At 35.6% G+C, this 22,472-nt stretch overlaps 1 protein-coding gene across 1 annotated transcript in view; it reads left to right on the plus strand.

Moving 5' to 3' along the window:
- Positions 1–22,472, plus strand: part of RCOR1 (REST corepressor 1) — a 125,047-nt gene that overhangs the window by 92,752 nt on the left and 9,823 nt on the right. The window contains exons 4-11 of the mRNA XM_027849230.1: positions 3,789–3,841; positions 5,169–5,330; positions 6,196–6,314; positions 9,502–9,580; positions 11,382–11,576; positions 18,577–18,654; positions 18,874–18,931; positions 21,446–21,675. Coding sequence (XP_027705031.1) covers positions 3,789–3,841; positions 5,169–5,330; positions 6,196–6,314; positions 9,502–9,580; positions 11,382–11,576; positions 18,577–18,654; positions 18,874–18,931; positions 21,446–21,675 — 974 coding nt within the window. The remainder of the gene's footprint in view (positions 1–3,788; positions 3,842–5,168; positions 5,331–6,195; positions 6,315–9,501; positions 9,581–11,381; positions 11,577–18,576; positions 18,655–18,873; positions 18,932–21,445; positions 21,676–22,472) is intronic.

Below are 22,472 nucleotides of genomic sequence, written 5' to 3' on the forward strand. Positions count from 1 at the left end.
ATTGTAAAGCAGCAATCATCAAAACTACTTGGTACTGAATAAGAAATAGAGTAGTGGATCAGTAGAATAGGTTAGGTATGTAAGACACAGTAGTCAATGACTATAGTAATCTACTATTTGATAAACCTAAAGACCCCAGCTTCTGGGATAAGAACTCACTATTTGACAAAAACTGCTGGGAAAACTGGAAAAGAGTATGGCAGAAACTAGGCATAGACCAAAATCTCACACCATATACCAAAATAAAGTCATGGGTTTGTGATTTAGATATAAAGGCTGATACTATAAGCAAACTGGGAGAGCAAGGAATAGTTTACCTATCAGATTTATGGAGAACAGAAGAATTCATGACCAAACAGGAGATAAGAGAACATTACGAAATGCAAAATGGATCATTTTGATTATATTAAATTGAAAAGTTTTTATACAAACAAGTCAATGCAATTAAGATTAGAAGGAAAGTAGAAAATTGGGAAAGAATTTTTACAACCAGTGTCTCTGATAAGGGCCTCATTTCTAAAATATATGGAGAACTAAGTCAAATTTATAAGAATACAAGTCATTCCCCAATAGATAAATGGCCAAAGGATATGAACAGGCAATTCTCAGATGAAGAAATTAAAACCATCTATAGTCATATGAAAAAATGTTCTAAATCACTATTGATTAGAAAAATGCAAATCAAAACAACTCTGAGGTACCACATCACAACTATCAGATTGGCCAACATTACAAAACAAGTAAATGATAAATGTTGGAGAAGGTGTGGAAAAAATGGAACACTAATGCATTATTGGTGGAGTTGTGAAATGATCCAACCATTTTGAAGAGTACTTTGGAACTATGCCCAAAAGGCTGTTTAACTGTGCATACCTTTTGACTCAACAATAGCACTTCTAGGGCTGTATCCCAAAGAGATCGTACAAATGGGAAAAGGATCCACATGTACAAAAATATTTATAGCAGCTCTTTTTGTGGTGGCAAAGAATCGGGAATTAAGAGGATGCCCATCCATTGGGGAATGGCTGAACAAGTTGTGGTACATGAATGTAGTGGAATACTATTGTGCTATAAGAAATGATGATGATGAGCAGGCAGACTTCAGAAAAACCTGGAAAGACTTGTATGGACTGATGCTGAGTGAAGTGAGCAGAACCAGGAGAACGTTGTACACAGTAACAGCCACATTGTACAATAACTAACTTTGATAGACTTAGCCCTTCTTAGCAATGCAAGGATCTAAGACATCTCCAAAGGTCTCATGATGGAAAATGCTATCCACATCCAAAGAAAAAACTATGGAGTTTGAATGCAGATTGAAGCATACTATTTGCAATTAACAGGTTGGTAAAGGAGACACAAAAAATTACTGAAGAAAATAACACCTTAAAAAACAGACTAAACCAAGTGGTAAAAGTGGTACAAAAGGGCAATGAAGAGAAAAATGCCTTAAAAGTGTCAGAATTGGCTGAATGGAAAAGGAGGTCCAAAAGCTCACTAAAGAAAATAATTCCTTAAAAATTAAAATGGGGCAAATGGAAGCTTTATGAGAAATCAAGAAACAATAAAACCAAAAGAATGGGGGAAAAAAGACAACATGAAATATCTCATTGGAATCATTGCTGTCAACATACGTTAATATTATAAGTCTGGGTATTTTCTGTGTTTCTTGTTTTACTTTCCATGTGAAATTATTTCATTATTTCCAAATGTGGGTGTTCACTTTCCTGCAGTGTACATCTCAGCCTTTTCATACCTTAGGCTAGACAATCTTTAAGAGTTTCTGGGAAATCAATCACCTAATTGACAACCTTTTGGTTACAATTCTTTCAGAATTATAGATAGGCTAGTCCTTGAGCAACATATACAGTCTATCACAGGTTCCAAACTCAAAGCCTTTACAGTTTGGCTAGAGGTTGTGCTTTGCTGGCATATCCTTTAAGAATCTGGGATTGTCTCCGTGCTATGGTAGGGCATCAAGAGTAAGACTTTAGTAGAAGGCTAGAAAATACTTGGAGAGGATGTGTAGTCTCTATTGTTTTTAAGAGTAGTCTTAGAAACCTTTCAATATAATTTGTGCAATTCTATTACTAAATAAATAGAATCTTTCCCATAGCATTTTAAATCCATTTCCTGTTGTCCAGAGGGCAAAAGAGCTATTTGCCCTAATCCATACTCTCTCCTGATATTTGCCACATCACCTAAATTAGGGTCTTATACATAGGTGCTCACAAAATATTTTGTTGAATGATGTCTAATTCTTTTATTATATTCAAGAGCACTGTATTTAATTCAGTTTCCTTCTATGAACAAGGAACTGTACTAGGTGCTAGGGATACAAAAGCAATAGGGGGGATAAAAGGAGCCCTGTCCCCAAAGAGCTTTCTACCAAGGTGAAAGAGTTTACTGACTGCATATACACAGATAAATAAATATAAGAACATTTGAGGAAGGGATGAGAGAAATCAGAATAGGCTTTTCTGAAGAGATGATACCTGATAAACTTTGAAGAAAGCCAAGGATTCTAAGGTATAGAATGAAGGGAGAGGCCTGCCTGTGAAAGGTGTGCAGAAGATCAAGTAGGCAGGGGCAGAAGTGATGAAAAGAAGTCTACCGAGGTAAGCAGTAGCCAAACTATAAAGGGCATTAAATGATATAATATTTGTAAAGTGTTTAACATAGTGCCTGGCACAGAATATGCACTTAATAAATGCTTATTCCCCATTTAGATGCCAAGTTAAGGAGTTTGTATTTTATCCTGGGGGCAATACAGGGTTCTTGAAGATTCTTGATCAAGAAAGTAACATTGTTAGATCTGTGCTTTAGGAAAATTATTTTTATAGCTAGTTGGAGGATAAATTGCAGAGGGAAGAAACTGGAAGAAGGGAGACTAGTTAGGTTAGGATGATGTTATAGTAGTTAGACAATAGTTCATGTAGATTTGAACTAGGGAAGTGGCAAAGTGAAGATGTTGATAGACTTGACAGAACTTGGCAACTGATAGGTTGGTTATGTGGAAGGTGAGAGAAAGAAGAGTCAGGGGTGACTCAAAGGTTGTAAACCTGGTGATTAAAAGGGATGGTAGTGTCTTCCAATACAGAAGGGCAAGTTTGGACGGTGATAGTTTGAGTTTGAGATGCATGAGCAACTTCTGGGTGGAATTATTCAGGCAGTTGGTTATGTGGGACTTGAGTTCAGAAAGATTAGGACCAGATACATCAATCTGAAAGCCCTCTGCGTAGATATAATTCAGCCCATGGGAGCTGCTGAGATCATAGAGAAGAGCATGTAGAGAGACAGAAGACAGATAATGATATAGCAAAGGACATAGCAGCTGGACAGGTAGAAGAACTAGGGGATAGCAGTGTAGGAAAAGCCAAAGCCAGAGTAGGGTCATGCAGTATGAGAATTAGCAATCCTTCTAATTTAGAAAATTGTTGGTATCCTTAGGGAAAGCAATTTCAGTTAATAGTGGTTGCAGTTGGAAACTACAAATGTAGAAGCAATGAATATAGATGATCTTTTCTAGTACTTTGGCTATGAAAGGGAGGATATAATATTTCAAAGACCTAACTGATGACTCACTTGTACAGTTTGCTTGGATTTTATGGTAATGGAATTTGACTATTAAACATTAACGGAACATTTCTTCTTCAACCTCAGTCCAGGCTAACCCTAATTCTCAAACACTATGTGTTGAAAATCTGAAATGGGAACACAAACAAAAATATGTGTATTTCTTTCAATCTTTAATTTGTTTACAATTCTTTTATTTTGTGTTTTTTCAGTAGACGAATACATTGCCATTGCCAAGGAGAAGCATGGGTACAATATGGAGCAGGTAATAAAGTGATTTTTTTCCCCCTCATTCCTATTAAGTGGGGTTCTATAAACACATTGCTGAAAAGGATTTTCTTTTGGTACTACTCCTTTTACCACCTTTGTCCATAGGATCTGAAGGGACCTTAGAGATTACCTTTTCTATAAAATTGGGTAATAATTACCTACCTCACAGGATGAATATGGGGACAAAAGTGGTTTATAAGTCTTTAAAATGCGGTAGAAATGTGAATTAATAACTAATGCAGCATCTCTCTCCATTTGCAAAGCTTTCTACAAATTATAAGAATTAGTCATCTACTCTCAACTTAAAAATTTCCACTGATGGGGAAATCACTTCCTTACTAAGGAAGTCCTTTTCATTGTTGAATAGTTTAGTTAATCCCGAGAGTACTTATCCAGTGGGTAGGGAGAGGCATACCATTTCTTATTGTTATGGGTGGGGGGAGGAGTAAAAAAGGTAGTATTTCAAGTGGGAATCCATTTCTTCATCCTGAAACAGCTCAAAGGAAAGGGGATGGATTTTTAAGCCATTTATTAAAGTTAAAGGGAAGGAATTAAAAATACACAATTTGAAGAAAAAATTTTTAATGTATAGTTACAGACTCAAGAGAATCTTTTATGAAGATTCTCATCCACCTGGCCCCTGAGTATCAATTATGTTTAGATGGTTTAGCCCACCCCATTTCCAGTTTGAGAGGCTCCCTATGTTGTATCTTGATTTGATAATCTGTACCAATACCACCCTCTCCTCACCACAAATATTCCTGATTCAGTCAGACTGTTTCCCTCTTTTCCTAAAGAAATTTGACCATCATTCAGTAGATGCCCCATTTCCAGGGAAAAGCTTTATGTAGCCATGATTCTGCCACTTCACAGCTCCATCCCCTCCTTCCAACAGCTACATCATCATGTACCTCCCCATACGCTGTATTTCAAGATTGGACATAATGCTACTTATTATTCCCTCTGAAATACTTCTTCACAAACCATCATTAGGAAACTATAGTGTCAAAACAATATTAACAAGTTTTCTCAGCTTTTCATTTTTTAATCTGTACCTCATCACTTATATATATTTTTCTGTGGGATCATGGAATTGGAAAGTTGGAAGGGAACTTAGGAACTATATTTTTTCAAGAATTCTCCTCTGTAATATCCTTAACAATAGTATCTACAAAGCTTTTAGAGAGAAGAAAGTAGTTCAGTAGTTTCCTTACACTTTGCATTTACTCTTTACCTCTATTCATAACATCAGGTATGTTTTTGAGGTTGTTTGATCTAAGATTATAGTGTTGCATATAAAGATTTTTAAAATATATTTTTAGGCACTTGGGATGCTTTTTTGGCATAAGCACAATATTGAAAAATCCTTGGCTGATCTACCCAACTTTACCCCATTTCCAGATGAGTGGACTGTGGAAGATAAAGTTCTGTTTGAGCAGGCCTTTAGTTTTCATGGGAAAACATTTCATAGAATCCAACAGATGGTAAGTAGATTAGAAAAAAATAAGGAAGGACATTATTCGGTACATTATATCTTGGTACAGGTAAGCTGGTTTGGTTGTGCCTACTATTCAGAAAAGGGTATTTGTAATTTTTTTTTTTGGTAGTTGAACATACTACAAACTGTTGATTGGTTACACCTGACTGCAGAAGGGCTTTTAGTTATACAAAGATATTTAATTGAATTCTTGTCTAAGAAATCTTTGATGATGTTTTTTAAAATAGAAGGCTTAAAAAATAAAACAAGGGCTATAGTAGGAACATGGGGTTTTTATATATGTATGTATGTAGTTATATATGCATACATGTACATACATACCTCATTAGATGAAGCCACTGTTTCATGTGCTTCTAAACTATGTTTCTTTGTTCTGATGGTAGGAAGGGATATCCTCAGATATCACTGATGATCAAAACAAGGCATCAATAATTTTATTTAAAAAAGAACATTGGGTTTACTATGTAGTTTAAATATGAGATAGTTCTATAATTTCAGACAACTTTTGCCATTTAGTACAGTAAAACTGTGCTTTTTAGACCAGGCCTGCACACCTTCTGGCATGCCAAAGGATTTCTGGTGGCCTGCAAGAAATGTTGAAGAAAACATCCTTTGTATGTAGAGAATATCCTTTGGCGGGCCACAAGTTGTGTAGGTCTGCTTTAGACAATACAAATCAGAATTTATGGTAAATTTGGATATGGAATAGGCTAGGCTAAAAATTTTGTGTTTTCACTAAGAAAAAAAGTTTCACTTAGTGTTATATTTGAATCTGGATAATATTTAAATTCAAATTGTAGTTTCTCCAATAAAGTTTCATTAGAATGAATTTTTTTTCATTGTGTTTTTAGCTTCCTGATAAGTCTATAGCAAGTCTAGTGAAATTTTACTATTCTTGGAAGAAGACAAGAACCAAAACCAGTGTAATGGATCGTCATGCTCGGAAGCAGAAAAGGGAACGGGAGGAAAGGTAACTAAAGCCATAGCTATGTTTTTTATTTCACTAACTTGGTTAGCCATTAGAATTCGTGAGAGTAGGTAGAGGCAAAAATCAAAAGTAGATTGTTTGGAATTTCCTCAATTATTTCCTGATAAAGTAGTAGTTGAACAGAAATATTATAATTAAACAGTAAATGTTTTCTTCCTGTTTTTCTTTTTGCTGGTATCACTCTCTCTTTTAATTTAGTGACTATTTAAAGTAATAATATAATTTCTAGATTGAAATAGACTGATGGTTTCACAGGTTTTGTTAGACTGATGGTTTCACAGGTTTTGTGCTAATGATTTTGCAAGTTTCAACTGGGGTCTATCAAATTCATACTTACATTCCTAAGCCTAAACATAGGATTACCGAAGAAACCAATTATATTGAATCAGTTGTCAAAAAATTAATAGCCAAGTTCTTAGACCTTAGGTTAAAAACCACTGATCTAGGCCAACTCATACATGAAAAAGAATTCCAACTAGAGATGGGGAAACCAGTACCTCCCAAGACAGCTCATTCCACTTTTGAGTAGTGTTATTTGTTAGAAAGTTTTTCCTTTTAAACATTTCAAATTTCTTTCAGATTTACTTCTTAGCATCGCCTACCTGTTACTCCTAGTTCTCTCTTCTGGGGCCAAAAATACAATCTAATTACTCTTCCATCTTATGCCCTTCAAGTTCTTGAAGAGAGTTATCATTTGCCTTAAGCTTTTCCCCTTCCAATCCATTTTCTTCAAGCCAGACATTCCCAGTTCCTTCAGTTGATGATCATGTGGCTTGGGTTTTGAGGCCTTTTACTCTCCTGGTGCTCTCTGTCTTTTCAGTCAGCTGAACACAGTATTCCAGATGTGGTCTGACCAGAACAAGCAAGAGAATGGTGGGGTTGGTCACCTTATTGCTGGAAACTCTGCCTCCTTTTATGCACCACAAGACGTCTCATTAGTGTTTTGAATGCCATTTCACATTGTGGATTCATAGAAGTTATCATCCACTAAATTTCTCAGATCTTTTTCAGACAAACTGCTGTTTCGTCTGACTATTTTTTGTCTGTTTGTCTAACCATGACTCCTTCATCTTTTACGTGTGAAATCATTTTCTTTGAGGTTCGTTTTCTGAATGTAAGACTTTTACCTTTATCCTTATTAAATCTCACCGTACAAGTCCACTTTTCAAAGCCCAACACTGATTAGAGAGTTGGAGGACAATCTGAATTCAAATCTCTCTCCTTTGACTTGGACAAATCTTTTTGGCCTTCACTTTCTTCATCTGTAAAATGAAGTTGGAGGGCATAAATTACCTCAGAAGTTTCTTCTAGATCTAAATCTATGAAAGCATGATATTTTGAAATCTTAATCTTTTTAGTTTGTTATCTATCCTTCTCTGCTTTTTGTCATCTGCGAATTTAAGGTGCCATCCTTCTCTTTATCCAAATCATGGCTAATATTAAGCATCAGGCTAAGCCCAGGTTCCTAGGGAACTCTATTGATGATGTCTTTTCACATTGATATAGAACTAGTAGTGACTATGCTTTGCAGTCTATTCAACCAGGTACAAATCCATCTAGTTATACTGTCTTCTAACCAACCTTTCTTCATCAAATGTTTTGCTAAAATCTAGGGAATTGTTATCTACGGCATTCTCCTGATAATTCAGTTTAGTAACCCTTTCAAAAAAGGGAATAATCTGGCATGCCCTGTTCTTCAAGAAATCTATGCAATTCTGTGTTCATTTCCTTTTCTAAACATTCAGTAACCATTTCTGTAATAATAAACTCTAAAATTTTGCCAGGAATCTAAGTCAAACTCTTTAGTAGATTTTATTCTCTTCCCTTTTTTTGAAAATCAGGATATTTTTCTACTCAAGTTTTGTCTCCAGCTTTCTACATTTGAAATATCAAAAGATCAAAAAAAGAAAAGAAACATCATCGACAGGTCCAGCAATCACATCTTCTAGTATCTTAATCTTAATACTGAGTCAGTGACTTGAGCTCATGAATGGCAATTAGATGCTCTTATTTATTTTGGGTTTCAGCTCCTTATTATGATTTTCATTTTTCTTCTGTTCTTTCTACTTTAAAATTTATTCTTCTGGCAAAGAAAATAGAAGCAAATTAAGAGTTCAGTAACTTCCCATTTTTGTTGAAGGTGACACCCTTCTTCTAGTCACCTAGGTTTCCCACATTCATATCAGTCCTCTACTCTTCACTCACCCTCACCCTACATGTTTGGACATTCTCTACACTTACATAGCTGCCACCTTAGTTCAGGTTCTCATTACCTCTTGGCCTACATTATTTCAGCAGCCTTCTAATTTGTCTTCCTGCTTTCAAGTCTTTTCCCAGTCTAGTCCAATGTACGTATTACTGCTGAAGTAATTTTCCTTTAGTGCAGCTTTAACCATGTGAGTTCCCTATTCATTCAATTTCTGAGGCTTCTTGTTGCCTCAAAGATCAAATTTCAACTTGTCTTGCTTTTAAAACCCTACGCAATCTGACCCCAACTTATCTTTCTAGCCTTATTGGACATTATTCCATTCTTCCTTCCACAGTTTTTGATCTAGCCTAAGTGACCTCGGGACATAATGCTCCACATCCTTGCTCAGGGCCTTTGCCCCAGGACAGCCGTTCTGTGTACCTGCTATTCACCCCGCTCTTTACTTATGCCTCACTGAGTCCTTTTCTTCCTTTAAGACAGCTCAAGCACAAATGGTACTTTTCTGTGTGAAGCCTTTTCTGATTCTTGCCTGACTATTAGTGCCCACCCTGTTGGTATTGAAGTACTTTGTATATATTTGTGTTTATTGCCTCTTATGTTGTGTATATTGACATGTACTTGTCTCCCCGTTAGAATGTAAGCACCTTGTAAGTAGGGATGATTTCATTCTTTGCACTTATATTCTCCACTTATAGCACAGGGATGCACACATAATAGGTGTTTAATAAATAAATACTTACTGATTATTCGGTTGCTGGTTTGGAGAGAGGGCTCAAATCAGATTTGTTTTTGTGATGATATATATGAAATAATGCAGTCCAAAAATAATGTGGGGTTTAAATGTCATTTCCTTTTTAGAAGTTTAAAACATGCATCAAATTAACCCCAAGCTAGCTTATATGTGTGTGTATATAGAATCATCACAAAGTAATCTTTCAGTAACTTACTTTTGTCTTCCAGTGAGGATGAACTGGAAGAAACAAATGGAAATAACCCAGTTGACATTGAGGTTGATCAAAACAAGGAAAGCAAAAAGGAGGTATTTTTTTCCTAATTTTTTGGAAGGCTAGTAGAATTCATTATCTATTTTTATTAGTAAAAACACACCTGTCACAGGAAACTTGTTACTGTTTAGACACATCAACAATTATATTTCCAGTTTTGTTCAAGGAAGGGAAAGATAAATATGGCGAATTTTTTTCTTTCATATTGCATTGCTGAAGGTAATTAAAGATTTTCTCTATAGTAGCATCATTTATTACAAACCCACATCTTTAATTTGGTTAGAAATTTGGTGCCAATAAGGATATGGTTCTATATTTGATTCCTATTTGGACCAATATCTCCTCTGCCACATCCTCATTCCTAGCTGGTATTCTTGGGGAATAAATGCTTTTTACCACAAGGGGAACCATGGAAAAGGGTTTGGCTTGATAAATAGCATCATTTTCACATATGAAAGCAAGGTGCCACCCTCTCCCTTTAAAAAAAAAATCCCCCATGTCTTTAAATGTTAGATTATGAGTTTTCTTTGAGGAACCAAATGATTCTACTAAATTTGGAATATGATTTCTATTTGTGTACTGTCATTTAAAACGTTTCTTGATTGAAGCATTTTAGGTCACCAAGAAAGGGATAGATAAACAATAACTACTCTGATAATTCCTGATTTAAAAAAAAAGGAAAATGGTTAAGTGTCAGAGTTCTTATGAACTGAAACCCAAGTAAAGCATGAACGCTGTAAACACCTGACCTTGAATAGACAACCATCATGTTATACAGAGAAAGAATTAGCAGTGTGTAGTTTTATAGCCTACTATTGAAAGTGTAATGTTTTGTTTCTAAGAAGCTTATTTATTTATTTTAAATGCCATGCAATGATTTTTAAACATATCTGAAAATTGTTTTATTTGTAAAAAATCACTTAACCATAATTGTATTGAATGAGCAAATTGTGTTTTGCTAATATTACTTTACAGATAGTATATATATGTAATCCCTTAAATATTAATTAATATAATAAACTTGACATTAATAGAAAAAAAACTTGGAAAGTTGTGACATTTAATGAATTTAAAACTTGTTAAATCTTCATATTAACAAAGTTCTGCTTTTCCTTGCTAAGACATTAAAGCACAACATACTGAGATCTATACTTTATTATTGATTCACTGTGAAAATTTATTTCATAACAAGTGTTGATAATGCATCTTAGTGCTTTAAAATTTCGTTATGAAGAAAATTACACCAGTTGTATCTGAAGTTAAGTTTAGTTTTTAAGATGGGTTGTAGTGGATGTAGTTTGATGCAAAGATTTTGATTTCTTTTTGGGTATAGTCTTATACATTTTATAAAATGTCAAACTTAAATGTTTGCCACTTAAATACTCACAATATGTTGTCATTATGTCTGTCTTTGACCATAAGTCTTTCAGCATAAAATAGGTCCCTGTTCTTTTAAACAAAAAAAGATTTTAGAGCAACAAAGCTCATTAAAGGTATGCTGAGGTTTCCCCTATGTTTGCTGGAATTATCTGAGAGAGATTCTAGTTAAGACAATAATCTTGATGGCAGAGGCTTAAACTGAAGTAATAAATTTTCTGTGTAAAAGACATAAGAGTAAGCTTTGAAGTGTCTAGTCATTTAGTGACTTCTTATTACTCTGAACCACCTGTATTAAAATTTGTCAATGTAATTATAATATGGCATGTATTTGATAGCACCTTTAGAGCTATATATTAAAGAGAGTAGTTCGTTATTTTGTAGGATAATGGGTTTCTTTCCGTTTTATTTTAAAACCTTTCTATACGCATGAGTCATTTATCAAATATTGTTTTGCAGGTACCACCAACTGAGACAATTCCTCAAATCAAAAAAGAAAAGCATAGTACACAAGCTAAAAATAGGGCCAAGAGGAAACCTCCCAAGGGAATGTTTCTTTCTCAAGAAGATGTAGAGGCAGTTTCTGCCAATGCTACAGCTGCTACCACAGTGCTAAGACAACTGGACATGGAATTGGTTTCAATCAAACGACAGGTACCTGCCCTATAGTACCTGGTACCTGGTAGACATTTAGAACTGACACAGTGACCCAGAGGATCTTTTCCTAAGTATTCTGTTTCCATATCTTAATAATCTGACATTTCATTGAGTTATGGGAACTTATTTAGTTATTGGCATATCTATCTCCTTGATCATGTACTTAATTATGGTAGGATATTAATTTTTTCTTTGTTCTTCATTAGACCTATGATTTCAGTGTTATAAGAAACTCCCAGTTAGTCAATCAATACTTATTAAGTGCCTAATTTGTTTCACGTACTGTGCTAAGTACTAGACATACAAAGAAAGGCAAAAAATAGTCACTGCGCTCAAAGAGCTCATGATCTTATGGGGAGACAACAAACAATGATGTATAAACAAGGTATAGACAGGATAAATTGAGAATAATTTCAGAAGGAAAGCCCTCAGATTAAGGAAGACTGGGAAATGCTTCTTGAAAAAGATGGGGCTATAACTGAGATTTGAAGAGAGCCAAGAGAGCTAGGAGGTAGGGATGGGAAGGGAGAGTATTCCACATACATAAAACAGTTCACGAAAATATAAGGAGCAGGAAAATGGAGTGCCATATTTGAGAAACAGTAAGAAGGCAAGTGTCACTGGTTTGCAAGTACATGAAGATGGATGTAAGAAGATTGGAAAGGGAGGAAGGGGCCAGGTTATGAGAGGCTTTAAAATCAGGATTTTTTAATTTTATACTGGAGATAATAGAGATCAAATTGAGTTTATTGAATAGGGGCATGATATGGTCAGACCTGCATCTGACATTTTGACAGCTAAGCAGAGGATAGATTAGATTGGGGAAAGACCTGAGGCAAAAACACCACCCAGAAGACTAAAGTCTTTTAATATTCCAGTAGGAGTCCATAGTCTATATAGTCTATAGTAGTCCGGGCATAAGTCCTGTAACAGAGTGGTGTCAGCGTCAGAGGAAAGATGGCATGCGCAAGAGATGTTAGGAAGGTAAAAATAACAGAACTTAACAACTGATTAGATATGGGGGATAAGAGGATCTAAACATGACGCCCAAGTTGTAAGCATGGGTGGCTTGAGAGGATGGTGGTATCCTCAACAGTAAAAGGAAAGTTAGGAAGAAGGAAAGGTTTGGGGAGAAATGTCACTTTTGGACTTGTTGAGTTTAATATGTCTAGGGGAAATGATTGTTTGAGATGTCTTAAAGATAGTTTGAGGTGTGAGAATGGAGTTTGGAAGAAAGGTTAGCGATAACCTAACAGGTAGATCTGAGAATCATCTGTTTAGAGATGATTTATGAGATCAGTAGTATAGAGGGAAAAGAAAAGAGGGTCCAGGATACGTTGGAGACTGAGGGGTCATATGATAGGTAGGAGAAGAACTAGAAAAGCAGTACCATGAATATCAAGGAGAAGAGGGTGATCAACAGTACCAAAGGCCATTGATTGATTGATTAGAGGTCAAGAAGGATGAGGACTGGGAAAAGGCCATTAGATTCTGCAATTATAAGATAATTAGTAACTTTGGAAAGAGCAGTTTCAGTTGAATAATGAGGTCAAAAGCCATACTGCAAAGAGAGTGCGAGGAAGTGAAGGCACCTATTTAGATGCTCCTTTCAAGGAATTTAGCTGCAAAAGGTAAGTAAAGATATAGAACTATAGCTAGTGGGAATCAACATCTGCTCTGTAATTTACAGTAGTTTTCAAGAGTTGCTTGGTACACTGAGTGTTGAGATTATTTTTCTAGGGACAAATAGCCAGTATCTGTCAGAGGCAGGATTTAGTCCTCGTTCTTAACATTATTCCCTTATTTACAAAGTTCCTTTTTCTGAGGGAATGAAATAATTATAGGAATAGAGGTTAGGGATTGGTTCTTATTCCTCTCCCTATGTTCAAGGGTTTTATGAGGGAAGAACTGTGACAATACGTTGTACTATATCATCGATATAATCTTTATATATATATAGATAGATAGATAGATATAGATATAATCTATAAATCAACAAAGATAAATCCAAGTCAAATGTAATAACTAAAATTACCATATCAATTTATGGTTTGCCAACCACTTTTCTCATGCCAGTTATGCCAAATAGATGGTACAGATCCTGTTCACAATTTACAGATGTGAAAACTGAGCTTCAGAAGAGTGACTTGTCTGTGGTCACATAGCTACTAAGTGTAGGAGCTGGGATTTGTGCACAATTGTCCCGATTCTAAATTATTTTTCTTTCTACTATAACGTTATCTGTCATGGACACTCTCGTATGAGAATAACTAACTTTTTTTATAATCCCTTTTTTTGTTTAGTATTTTATTGTTCCCCAATTACATGTAAGAACAATTTTATTTTAGTGAAGCAATTGGGGTTAAGTGACTTGCCTAGGGTCACACAGCTAGTAAGTGTCAAATGTTTACTCTGAGGCCAGATTTGAACTCAGGTCCTCCTGACTTCAGGGCTGGTGCTCTATCCACTGTGACACCTAGCTGCCCCTCCAAAAAACAATTTTTAACATTCATTTTTAAAACTTTGAGTTCAAACTCTTTTCCTTTTTTCCCACCCCCCTAATTGAGACCACAAGCAATTTAATGTAGGTTATACGTGTGTAGTCATGCAAAACATATTTCCATATTAGTCATGTTGTGGAAGAAAACATAGACAAAAGAAAAAACCTAGAAACATAAAGATAAAAAAGTATGCTTCGATCTTTATTCAGACACTATAAGTTCTTTCTCTGGGGATGGATAGCATTTTTCATCATAAGTCCTTCAGAATTGTCTTGGATCATTGCATTGCTGAGAATAACTAAGTCATTCACAGCTGATCATCTTAAAATATTGCCATTACTTTGTGCACAGGACCTGTAACTTTGCATTAGTTTCTGTGAGTCTTTCCTGGTTTTTCTGAGAGCATCCTTCTCATCGTTTCTTATAGCGCAATAGTATTCTATCACAATCACATACCACAGTTTGTTCAGCCATTCCCCAGTTGATGGGCATCCCCTCAATTTCCAATTCTTTGCTACTAGAAAAGAGCTGCTATAAATATTTTTGCACATAAAAGTCCTTTTCCTTTTTGTTTTTTTATCTCTTTGGATATAGACCTGGTAGTGGTATTGCTTAGTTAACGGGTATGCATGATTTTTTAGCCCTTTGGTCATAGTTCCATATTTCTCTACAGAATGGTATATAGCTATCGATAACTTTGATCATTTCATCTAAAAACTGTTCATATCTTTAGATCATTTATCAATTGGGGAATGGCTCTTATTTTTACAAATTTGATTTAGTTCTCTGTATGTTTGAGAAATGAGGCCTTTATCAGAGAAATGTGCCTCAAAATTTTTTTCAGTTACGATTGCTAACTGTATTTCCCCTTCTGTTTATTTTATTCTCTCTCTCATTTTACCCTGTCTCTCCTCAAAAGTGTTTTGCTTCTGACTCTACCACCTCCCCCAATCTGCCCTGCCTTCTATCAACATACCCCCCCCTCCCATTCCCTTCTCTTCCTACTTTCCTGTAGGGTGAGATAGATTTCTATACCCAATTAAGTGTGTGTGTTATTTCCTCTATGAACCAGTTCCGATGAGAGTAAGGTTCATTCACTCATTCCCTCTTAACCTCCTCCATCTTCCCTTCCACTGTAAAAGCTTTTTCTTACCTCTTTTATGTGAGATAATTTACCTATTCTACCTTTTCCTTTCTCTCAGTGCATTCCTCTTTCATTCCTTAATTTTATTTTTTTAGATATCATTTCCTCATATTTAATTCATACCTGTGTCCTCTGTCTATATATACTCTTTCCAACTGATCCGACAATGAGAAAGATCTTATGAGTTACAAGTATCATCTTCCCATGTGGGAATGTAAACAGTTGAACCTTTTTAAGTTCCTTAAGATTTTTCTTTCCTGTTTACCTTTTTATGCTTCTCTTGAGTCTTATATTTAAAAGTCACATTTTCTATTCACCTCTGGTCTTGAATGCTTGAAAGTCCTCCATTTCATTTAATATACATTTTTTGCCCTGAAGAATTATAATCAGTTCTGCTGGATAGGTGATTCTTGGTTGTAATCCTAGCTCCTTTACCTCTGGAATATCATATTCCAAGCCCTATGATCCTTTTCTGTAGAATCTGCTAAAACTTTCATTATCCTGACTGTGGCTCCATGATACTTGAATTGTTTCTTTCTGGTGGCTTGCAATATTTTCTCCTTGACCTGGGAGCTCTGGAATTTGACTATGATATTCCTGGGAGTTTTCATTTTGCGATCTCTTTCAGGAGGTGATTGGTGGGTTCTTTCAGTTTCTGTTTTACCCTCTGGTTCTAAAATATCAGGACAGTTTTCTTTGATAATTTCTTCAAAGATGATGTCTAGCCCTTTTTTTTTGATCATGACTTTTAGCTAATCCAATAATTTTAAAATTGTCTCTCCTGTATCTAAAGGAATTATTTTCTTTAGTGAGGTTGATTGCCTTCTCAATAAGTGGGGTAGGGAAGAAAAAGCAGAGAGTTTGAACTCAAAGTTTTATCCAACTTTTTTGTGGCAAAGAAAAAAATTCAGTAAAAACATACAGTATGGATACCTTGTCTGGCAATCTATTCAATATTCTGTCCGTAATAGACACTCAACTTTCCTATGGTGAGAATGGAGAATATCTCATTTCTAGAACTCATCTTTCAGTTACTCAGAGCTGAACTTCTTTTAGTGATTTTCATTTACATTCTAGCCGTGTATTATTTTCTTGATTCTACTTCTTTCATTATGCATCTTCCCGTACAAATCTTCCAATGTTTTTGAATTCTTTGTATCCTTTCTTACTGTATCATCATATGCCATTACTTTCTCATACCATAATTTGTTGTTATTTGGTCATTTTCAATTATGTCCAACTCTTTGTGACCCCATTTGGGGTTTTTTTGGCAAAGATATTGGAGTGGTTTGCCATTTCCTTCTCCAGTTCATTTTACAGAGGAGGAAACTGAGGTAAACAGGATTAAATGACTTGCCCAAGGTCACACAGCCAGTCTCTCCTTCTCTCCTCCCACCAGATTTGAACTTGAGAAGATAAGTCTTCCTTGACTCCATTCCTAGCACTCTGTCCACTGCCTTTGCTCTCTCTTTGACTTGCTTTGGGTATGTGCTTAGTAGAATTGTTGGGTGAAAGGCTATGAACAACATTATTTTCTTTTGTAACTCCAAATTTAAATCTTGTATAGCTGGACTGCTTCATAACACAACTAACTGTCCATCAGTCAGTGTTTGGCTCTTTCTTCGTAAGTATCTTACGTAGATCAAATTTTAGCATGAAAGTAATCTCAGTAAAGGCCATTTAGTCCAATACAAACCTGAGAAGGGATCTACTCAGTAGCATCTTTGCTTGAAGGCTTCCAAAGAATGGGACTCCGCTACCCTTTTTTAATTTAATATATTTGATTAAGTTTTTAATTCCAAATTCTATTCTTCCTTCTCTTTCTCCCCTTCCCCTTCCCTGAGATGGTAAGCAATCACATGTAGGTTATACATACGCAATCATGTAAAACATTTCTGTATTAGTCATTTTTTACAAGAAGACTCAAAAGAAAAAGAATGAAAGAAAGTGAAAAATAGCATGCTTCAGGCTACATTCAAACAATTATCAATTCTTTGTCTGGAAGTGGATAGTATACTTCATCATTAGTCCTTTGGGATTGTCTTGGATCGTTATATTGCTGAGAATAGCCAAGTCATTCATAGTTCTTCATCTAACAATATTACTGTTACTGTGTACAATGTTTTCTTGCTTCTGTTCACTTGACTTTGTGTCAGTTCATGTAAGTCTTTCCAGATTTTTTCTGAAATCATCCTGCTTAATATTTCTTAGAGCACAATAATGACTCCACTACCTTTTAGCAAGACCATTTCATCTTTGGATTGTTCTGATTATTAGGAAGATTTTCCTTAAATCAGGCTTAAATTTGCCTCTCTCCAACTACTAAACATTACTCTGAATTTTGTGCTCCTCCAAGTAGAAAAAGCCTAATCTCTTTTCTGAATGAGAGCCCTTCACAAACTTGAAGGATAGCTGTCATACCACTAATCAGTTAAAATCTTTTTGAATATTGACTATTTTTTCATTGTCAGCTATATAATCCAATTTCATTTCATCTGCAAATTTAATAAATTTCACCTAATCTTCATATGTGCAAATTGATAAAAATGTTAGAACTAAGTGCAGTTACCTGAGTTTTCCCACTGCAGATGGAATTATATTTTGTTTTGCTTCTTGTTTAATTTCTCCTTTTGGTCATGGCCATTTTCTTTGAACTATGCAAAATCAGTAATATTGGTGGCATAACTCCATGGGCATACTGACATATTTTTGCTTATATTTGGTACAGAAGCTTTACCTCTCGTTTTTCTGATCTGTGCCATTGTGTCCCACCTTTGGCAGCCTGTTGGCCCTCTGCTTCCAGGGTCTCATCAAGTTAGTGCCAGACTTAGTGCAGAAACCTGAGCAGTTTTAGCCCTATTGCCAGTCAAGCAGTAGCCTTATTGAACCCTTAACCTACCCAGCAGCAAGGACTACAGACATGTGTAATGACACCAGGCCATTAGTCTACTTGCACAGTTTGTGAAAGGCAGTCCTTGTTAGTATTTTTTGTTTTGTTTTCTTTTTTTTTATAATGCTATTAGAGTCCCACATAGTTATTGAGACAAATTTGAGAGATTTGCTAATGTGAACATAATTTTAAAAATCTTTTTTAACTAGCCCTTTATTTTAAAAAAATGTATATGGGAAAGAGCACCCAGACTTAGGAGTATTGGATTCAAGTCTTGGCAATGTAAATGAATAGTTGTATTGTCTTGATCAAGTCATTTAATCTTGCTAAGCCTCAGTTAATCTGTAGCTACTTATATTTTCTAATTTGTAGTAATATGAGGCAGCACTGGTGTTCTACAAAATGTGAGCTGCTATTATATTTTTTTGTTCATTTAAAAAAAAGAGTTTTTTCTGCTTCCAGATTCAGAATATTAAACAGACAAACAGTGCTCTCAAAGAAAGACTTGATGGTGGAATAGAACAATATAGACTTCCAGAGGTAAAACTGTTCATACTGTATCTTTTTTTCTCAATAACTTTGTCATGTTTGCTATTTAGTCTATTATTCCTGGTCATCAGTTTGGGGGAGGGAGGTAGGATAAGTCTAACATTCCAATATTTTAGGATCTTGAATTGAATAGGAAAATGAAAACAGTTCATCTCTCATAGAGTTCTAAGTATAAATGGGCTAATAATGAGTTATTCTGATGACATTTAGGTTATTCAGAAGTTTAATGCACGTTGGACCACGGAAGAACAGCTTCTTGCTGTACAAGGTATGAAAGGAGTTATATTTTTTCTTTTGCTTTGCAATGTTTCCAAGTTGATTTAATAACATTAGTCTGACTACATAGGTATTAGAACTACTAATTTACTTGTGGATCTTCAGACCAGTGACAAAATCCAAAAAGAAAATAGATCTGACATCACCACTGATTTTGGAGCTTTTGAACTGAGATTAAATTTGGGATTTGTGTATATTGAGTACCTACCTACCTGTCTTCAGCTTAAATTCATAGAAACTTGTCTCTCTCCAGAAGATATTCCATCCCTGATAGACCTCTGCAGTATAGGGTATGCTTTTTATGTGTCCTTCCAGTAGACACATGTCCCCTTTCCCCCCACCCCAATATACCACCAGACTGATAACATCAAATAATCATAGCTATAGGACTGGAATGGATCTTAGAGACTATCTAGGCAACTACTTCAGTTTACAAATGAGGAAACTTATGCCCAAAGCAGTTATTTTGCTTCACAGGGATAGTAAGCAGCAAAGCTTGAAAATATAACCCTCCTGACACCAATGTTCGCTGTCCTTTCCTTTGAAGTTTCACTGTGTCTCTCTATACCAGACATTTTTTTTTTATTACTATATCCTGGTATCCTGGACACTGTCTTTTCTCGAGAATTTCAGTGTCTGAGTCTAATCTAGCCCTTGTCTTAAAATTTGAGTTTCAGTGTATGTTTAATGCCTCTCAAATACCCTGGCCTCCCAGTTCGCCAGTCTCCTTAACTACCATCGTTTCATTTCAGCTACCCACAGAGTTAGTGATACTTTCTCTAATATTAACTTCTTGTCTTTCAATCACCCCCCTTAAATTTTTTCTTCATATTTACTGTGTCCTCAATCATCTTATTCTTTCTTGTGTTCTCAATCTATCACTCATGTTCTGGCCTAAGTTTCTCCATTCAGTCTTAACTGTCTACCTTTATTCCTTGTCACCTTGTCCTTTTGCCATTAATATTTTGCCTTAATATAAACTCTGTTGTGCTTCCTACATTTATTCTTCCAAATTACTTCCTCTCTTCTTAAGCCCTTATATATCACCCTTTCCCTTTGGCTTAGGACTTAGCTTCCTACTTTATTAGGAAAATTGTGGCCCTTCTGTTGAGGGAAAGGTCACCCTTTTCCTTGCTAAAGCCATCCACACTACTCCTGCCTAAGATTCCTTCTGGAAATTTCTCCCTTTCTCTCCTCCCCTGATCCTGGCCTTGGCATCCCCTCGGGCTATTGTATTTCTTGGCCCTTTAATTGTGAAACTCCTGGGAAAAGTCTGTTTACTGTCTCCACTTAATTACCAATTTTTTCGTTTCTCAGACATTTATAACCTTGTTTTTGACAATCCCTCTTCTCCTCTGAAATTGTTTCTTTGAAAGTTACTAGTATTGATTCTGTGCTAAATCACTAGTCTGTTCTTAGTAGCTTTCCTTTGCCACTTTTGGCACTATTAAGCACTGCAAACCCCTTCTCCCTCCTGTTCCTCCATCTAGTTTTGATATAAGCCTTCCTCCTTTGGTTTCATTGATACCACACTTTTCTGGTTTTACCCTTGCCTTTCTGACCAGATCTATGTCATTATCCAGAGGCTATCTCCTAAGCGTAGACATAGCCTAAAACTTTGTCCTTGATTTGTTTTTTCCTTATATACTTTGTTTTGATGGTTTCATTAGCCCCTCTGGGATTAAGTATCTATATGCATGTATATGACTCCTCATTCTACCTTGTTTTTATTTAAAATGTGCATTTTTTCTGTTTCACAACTCCCATCCGTTATTCCTTAGCAATTTTAGTAAGCTTCTTGAGGGCATAAGCTATTTTGATTTTATTTTTTTCCTTATGTCCAGTGCCAACAATACTCCTCATATATTGTAAGTACTTAATAAGTATTTGCCAAATTTAAGCCCTCTTGTGGTGGTCTTTCATTTATCTTATGAACAATTAGATAGTATGAAAGCCATTCTCCTGGTTGATTTAAGTCCACACTGTGCTCTAATTTATAAATCTGGCACTGTCTGTTTTTTGTAACCAGCATAGAGTACTTGATAGGCCCACTACCTTTCAAGTTTTCATCTATCTAATGATATTTTAAAACCAAAGAAATTTATGCTTTCATCAGTGTGGGCACTCATTCCATTGAATCAAATCATAATTCTTCTGTATCTTTGGTGAGTTGTGGCAGAAGTTATCAGTTGGTTACCAACCTTCTGCTTATGATCCTCCCTAAACTTTAGATTTATTCTTGGGTGACAGGTAGTCCATCTCCGTATTCAAAGCCATTTCCACTTCTTAGAACTTGCCAGAGTTTGTCTAGCCTTCAAGAATCCAATTGCCACATTTCAGTGGGTCATGTACAATAATATGCAAAGTAAATAAAGTGGAGGAAGCAATTTCCTCCACTCTTGGTAAGGGTTTTTTCTTGGTATCATACATTCTCTGTTGGGGGTGGGTGGGATACAGAGTATTATTTTTCTTTGGCACTAAATAAAATGACTTTTTAATTCTTTAGCAATCAGGAAATATGGCCGAGATTTTCAGGCAATCTCAGATGTCATTGGAAACAAATCAGTGGTACAAGTGAAAAACTTTTTTGTAAATTACCGACGCCGCTTCAACATAGACGAAGTCTTACAGGAATGGGAGGCAGAACATGGCAAAGAAGAAACCAATGGAACCAGTACCCAGAAACCTATAAAGTCCTCAGATAATCCCATTAAAATACCTGAAGAAGAGGAGGAGGTAAATCTATAGCCTAAAATCTAGCTCTTTTCATTGGCAACAAATGTTCAAGTCAGTTTCTAATTTTTTGTGATTTTGACAGTAGAGATATTTTTATCCTTCAATTACAATGAAACTAATAGCATCTTGCATTTTTATATAGTGCTTTGAGAGTTGCAAAGTACTTTCCTTATTACCATGTGAATTAGGTGTATCAGTCATTTGACATCTTGTACATACTATCGAAAGAGTATTTCTACTTTATATATCTTTCAATCAATTTTTGATCACCTATGTGTAAATAATATGCAGTGTAGATTCTGTGGCAGTTTTTGATCATCTTTCAGCTCTTCCAGTTAGTGTAGGTCACACATTTCTATCAGGCTTGTAGTGCCTTTTATGTAGTAAGCACTTTTATTCTACTTCTAAGGTTTATTAATTGGTTGATTTCCTCATAGCAGCTGGGGGTGGGAGAGGGAGATTCCTTCCCTAAACCCAGAGTGAAATAGCAGTGACCTTGCAATGACCTCAGTGGTCCTTCTACACCCAGGCCTGAAGACAAAACAGAACTAGATGTGTATATGGCAGCAAAAGTTATTTTAATAGATGAGGAAATCACAGCTCAGAGATTAAATTATTCATCATGTTATTGTGAGCAGTATTAAGTCATTGTCATCTACTCATTAGAGTGGTCTCCCTGTTTATTAGCAACAAATATTTACCCTCTCTATGTTTCTGGAAAATGGTATATGTGAGACAAAACATAAAACTTGAATTGTTCCTCTCTAATCTTCTTAAACCCGTTAGTTGCCCTCATT

Source organism: Vombatus ursinus, unplaced genomic scaffold (genome assembly GCF_900497805.2).
Source record: "Vombatus ursinus unplaced genomic scaffold, bare-nosed wombat genome assembly UNPS02007284.1, whole genome shotgun sequence".
Classification (NCBI taxonomy): Eukaryota; Metazoa; Chordata; class Mammalia; order Diprotodontia; family Vombatidae; genus Vombatus; species Vombatus ursinus.